The sequence below is a fragment of the Carica papaya genome, chromosome 6 (genome assembly GCF_054855325.1).
Source record: "Carica papaya isolate Zhongbai chromosome 6, ASM5485532v1, whole genome shotgun sequence".
NCBI classification, from domain to species: Eukaryota; Viridiplantae; Streptophyta; class Magnoliopsida; order Brassicales; family Caricaceae; genus Carica; species Carica papaya.
Window position 1 is genome coordinate 6,299,444 of NC_142314.1, and position 5,471 is coordinate 6,304,914.

A 5,471-nucleotide genomic window follows, 5' to 3' on the forward strand; every position below is an offset into this window, starting at 1 on the left:
ACAATATAAGAGTGTGAAGAAATAAAGTTTATATTCTTTTCTTCAAAATCAACTGTTACTTATGTAAGAAAAGGGTGTGATGTGGAGGAAAATCATTGCTGCCTATTATGGTCCTTTTTTAGGATTTAGTCATGAAATTTTGTTAATATTATGGGTTCGTTAAAAGAGAACCCGACAATCTTCTAGAGTTAAAGTACTCAAGAAACTTTGTCGACAAATTTTTCTGCATATCCATTTCAGAGACATCAAGTAGTTTTTATACGAGCGGAATGAGGGGCAGTTATTCTGGTGGTTATTTCCAGAGCAATTACTGCTGCATATTCTTCCTATTTTTCTCCTGCTATCCTACCACACTATTACATAAATACCCATTTAAATATCCTACTTAGTACATAAAACATGAGGAGCAGTTAATCTGCACCAGTTTTTCTAGAATTTTATCCTAATTTCCAGATTTAAGTAACTATCTCCTTCTCATCATCTTCTATCATATCCTTCAACCAAATTATGCACATACTTAAATACATAAAGTACATAACCATTATACATAACACAATATCTTAATATATTATCAGACGCAATGTAATATTTTAATATTAATCAAATTTTTATTCCTTTTTTGAGCATCTTCTTGCTGTATAGACCTTACATCTCTCCTCCCTTCCAAATTGCACTTTTTCTCCAAAGCAAAGCAACAAACAATCATGCAGGTCTATCAGTTTGTGAATTTCGTGTGAGGAAGAATCAGCAAGATCCAACGAGAAGAGACCGAATGTATCATTACTTCATTTTGAATTTACCAATGGAACCATTGGCTGCTTCCAATCGCTTCTGTTTCTGACAGTATTGAAATTCTGGAATTTTCTTCATAGTCTTCCAATTCATATTGCCAAAATTCGAACTTTGCTTCTCCTTCCAAATAGAAAGAGGCCAAGGAGACTTTTTCTTTTTTCACAGTCAATTGGTAACAAAAAATGTCATCACATTTTCCAGCCATGGCAAAGGATCATTGCACCTATCGAACTGGGAAAAATCAAATGTTGTCTGACATGGCAGAGTTGGTCACTCCCTGTGCTGCTCTGCACGCAAGATGCAGCCTGGTTCTGGATGCACAAAGGTGTCTGGTCAGTGTCGCGCAATGTGCACAGGGAAGTCTGTATATCCTTGCACAGATTGCCTGTTGGAAATGAGCACAGATAATGTGGTGGAGAATCAGATGATTGCGGAAGGCACAACTGTTGATAATAAAAAATGGTACTTGTTTGAGATAATTTGTTGAACTCCTTTATAACATCTTTTCACGATGGTTCCCCGAATCTATGACAGAATTCTTCCACAAAATACTCTCAATACATGACATCAAATTTGGCTAGCCACCCACAATACCATACACCGGCAACTTCTTCCAAATATAGAAATGCAATCTCCATCTTTTGCTCGTTACAACTGTTGCGGATCATAAACTATTTTTCACATCTTTTAATCCATCCGCTAAGGTTTAGGCCTTCAAAAAGGAATTGCTACCTTAAAAAGTGAGAAAGGTTGGGCTGAACCGATTCAGGGAAGCATGACGACCAGGCCAGTTGGGTCGAGGGAGTCCATTGGCCGGTTCGGATTGAAGCGGTTTGGTTCAAACCGGTTCAGTTCTGGGCAGTTCGGCCCAAACCGGGTCAGGTCGTTCTGGTCCAAAACCGGGTCGGGTCTGGCTAGGGAACAAAGCTGGCTCTAGTATCTTGAAGAATCAAATAAATCGAATTTAGTTATGAATAAATTATCTCTGTTATTTTTCTCAGTATCCAATAAATATTCTTTGACATCATCATTTTAGACTGGAGTGTTGAACATTGTCATCGTGATGTGTGTGAATTTGCAAAAATGCAAGCATGTACCATTTCTAATCAGTAATCAAAGAAGCTCGATCACATTTTACTTCATCTACATCACTATCTGGGGACCCTTTATAGTTTCAAATTTATCTGGGTCATGATAGTTTGGTTCCTTTATTATTGATTACACTAGAGTCTCTTCGGTTTTCTTTCTCAAAACTAAATAAGATAGAAGCAATACACTTCCGAATTTTTACACCATGATTCACAATTGGTTTGGTTCTAGAATCAAAATCCTCCAGTCTGATAAGACATGGGAGGGATAACTATATTTCCATTTTTTCAAAAAGAAATAGTTATCCATACACCTTTATGCCCAAATACTCTAGAACAAAATAGAGTAGCAGAGAGGAAGAACGGTTATCTACTAAACACGACTCCAGTCCTTTTTTTGACCAAAATATTCCCCAAACCTATTAAAAAGAAGTGGTGCTTACAGCAGCATACATAATTAACTGCATGTCTTTGCAGGTTCTGGGGTTTGAAACATCAATGAAGACACTTTCTCAGCCTTATCCCAATCTAGAACCAGCAAACCTTATAAGTAGCATTGACATAGTAGTGAGATTACACCTTTCTTTTGAGCCAAAAAAATTGGTGGAAATAGAGTTTCACAACGTTAGCTGCAGATAAACAAGAAAACTATTAAGGAGAAGCTTTTGCTTACAGTGGCTTACATAATAAATGACATGTCGTTTGCATCAAACTAGATAGCATCCAGATACTGGTAAGGTTACAGCTTTCTTTTGAGTCAAAAAATGGTAAAAACAGAGTTTCAGTTTATCATTAATTGTAGATAAAGAAGAAATGTCATCACATTTCACTCACTTTAGTACCAAGCTAGTTCAGTGTACAGCAAATTTATTTCAAATCACTTGTCATAAAAAATAAACAATAGAACCGGAAGACACAACTTGAGTTTCAAACAAAAAATGTATGATAGTTGAAGATAAAAATAATATTCAGAATGTGAAAGTAAAAATAAGGCATGTGATTGGAAATAATAAAAATTCCTCCATAATTTCTAGAGAATTGTTTTTCGTTTATACAGATATGCTTTTATTTTTGACAGATGTATACATAGTGTATATATACAAAGAATATGAAAGCTAAAAACATAATTCATGTACTAAATGAAGTCTTAAATTCCAGTCCTAATCCTGTATTTTATCATAAGAGGCATGTGCGCAACTCTAATATAGCTTTCATGTGAGAAATATTTTCCCTGTAGCTCTGGAATTTTATAGTATACTTTGAGAAATTAACACAGATACTGTTATGCAGTTGCTTGATGCAATGGAACTCGGCCGGCTAACCATGAAGACTGTGAAGCAAAACCTTTGGTGGGCTTTTGGATACAATATTGTAAGTAATTACTACCATTCAAATATTATAGCTCTTAGTGAATCTATAATACGAAATAATCGCTATGCATGGAAAGGATGCTTTTGTAAAATAAAAAGAGCATAAATCTGAAGAAAATTCATTCAAGAAATAGGTTAGTATAGTTCTGCAGCCAATTGGAGTGTGAGTGGGGAGAGGGGAAGAATTTTGGAACTGGAGATTGGAGAATCTAAAGTACTATAGCTTGGAATTTCTAAAACTTCGTTAATATAATAGTTCTTGTCCAACATAAAATGTCAGGGCATCTATTGGTGGTTATTCAAATACCAATCTAGGTTTTCCGAGGATACCTCTTTTGAATGCAGTCTCAATTGCCATGTGATTTCATAATGTTTTGTGCAATGTTATCTTTTGTTTTCCTTTTTTACCTTTGTTTTCCGCTTTCCGATTTGTTATAAGCATGGGTTTGGAGGGATTAATCTTTCCTCCTAATTCTTAGCAATCTCTTGTATTACTTGATTCCTGATATGTGCTTGTTAGTAGCACCCTTACAAAATCAAAAAAATTCATATTTCTCCGATGACCAGAACACATCGAGTAATGCAAAAATCATATTGTGTATGTTTTATATATATTCAGGTTGGAATTCCAATTGCTGCTGGAGTGTTGCTGCCAGTGACTGGGACCATGCTGACTCCATCAATTGCTGGAGCCCTCATGGGTCTGAGTTCTATCGGGGTGATGGCCAATTCATTACTTCTAAGAATAAAATTTTCATCCAAACAGGAACAAATATATGGGGATTCATCTTCTACAAAAACCTGTTCGAACTCTGATGTTCATTTGGATAGCAAAGAGACAACAAAGCACCCTTTTTCAGACCCCAGATGGAAAGGGGCATAATAATGAGAAAGAGAGATTATAAAAGGTTATCAACTTCTGGCAGTAGATAAAAAGGGATCAAGTCCAAAAGAAGCCCCGATCTTTCATTTTTCTATGGTGCTTTTAGAGCAATGAAAAGCCGTAGGACTTGCTAACATACAGAGAGCAGCATCAAGAGACCTGCTCCATACTTTGCTTCCAGGTACTTTCAAAAGGATTGAAGAATTTACATAATTACACGATATATAAACTCTTTCTATCAAGAAAAGATCATAGTTGAGGAAACTACACATGCAACTGTAGAGATAAGATTTCCTGACGATTAATTTACTTTCAGAAACATTTCTTGCTGACTTTTTTAGGCATCCCTGGATATGAATAATTTGTTGGGTCACATTCTGATTTCTTATAATGAATTCCTCATCCTTCATTCTATTTTGTGTACAAAAAAATTTTATCGAGAAATTACTTAATGTGGATGAGACTTCAACTTCAGATGTGTCCTTTTGTCACCCATTTACTAATTTGCCAGCCACCTCAAACTTATCAACCCAAGAAAAGTGCGTTTATGACATGACGTTAATAAGATGAACCATCTGATAGGATACAAACTGGCATGACATGATTCTAGTGATGTCAATACATCGTAACAACATAATAGCTTAAAACTCTTGCACTGACGTGACCTGGCAAATAATTTTTGATATTATACTACTAGCATGAAATATTATTAGACTCAAATTCAAAGACTTTCTTTTTCTGAGTGGGATTAGAAGGGGAATCATATCAACAGTTTTTGAGTGGGATTCGAAGAGGAATCTTAACAACACAGGGATACGATTGGCAACTATATTAACCATTAACTTTTTAGAAATTTAGGGTTAAATGGCATCGGCTGTAGATTAAAAATCAATAGATATTAATCCTATTTCTTTTTTGGCAATCTTTCCATTCCAATAATGAGTAAGGGTTATTTATCATTAGCTTATGGTCACATGAAAATGCTTATCTGTTATGAATCACGAGGAAGAACTAACAGTCATAATTGATTTGTTAATGCAATAATGGTGAATTAATTCTTTAAACTTTTTTTTTAAAAAAAAAAAAAAAAAAAAGAAAAACTGATTAGTTCTTCCTAAGCCAGGAAAGGAAAACAATTACTAGTTGTCCATAGGCACTTCTTGCTTAGCCAGAAAAGGAAAACAACCTCTAGTAGTCCACAGCTATAATGAAAAGCTTATCTTTGTTCTTTCTCATCAGCAGAGGTACCGACCACAACTAAAATGACACTCAATAATCCAGCACAACACAGAGAGAGAGAGAGAGAGAGAGAGAGAGAGAGAGAGAGAAAGAGCAAGA

The 5,471-nt window shown here is 35.3% G+C and overlaps 1 protein-coding gene across 2 annotated transcripts in view; it reads left to right on the forward strand.

Moving 5' to 3' along the window:
• PAA1 (P-type ATP-ase 1) overlaps nt 1-4,607 on the forward strand; it is a 35,501-nt gene extending 30,894 nt beyond the window's left edge. The window contains exons 16-17 of one of the 2 annotated variants that reach the window (XR_002539971.2): nt 3,171-3,251; nt 3,870-3,938. Coding sequence is in view for 1 of the 2 variants with exons in the window: in XM_022044110.2 (XP_021899802.2) it covers nt 3,171-3,251; nt 3,870-4,133 (345 nt within the window). In the remaining variant the exon portion in view is untranslated. Of the gene's footprint in view, nt 1-3,170; nt 3,252-3,869 lie in introns of both variants that reach the window. The other variant, XM_022044110.2, reaches the window with a different exon arrangement.
• Nucleotides 4,608-5,471: the final 864 nt, after the last annotated feature.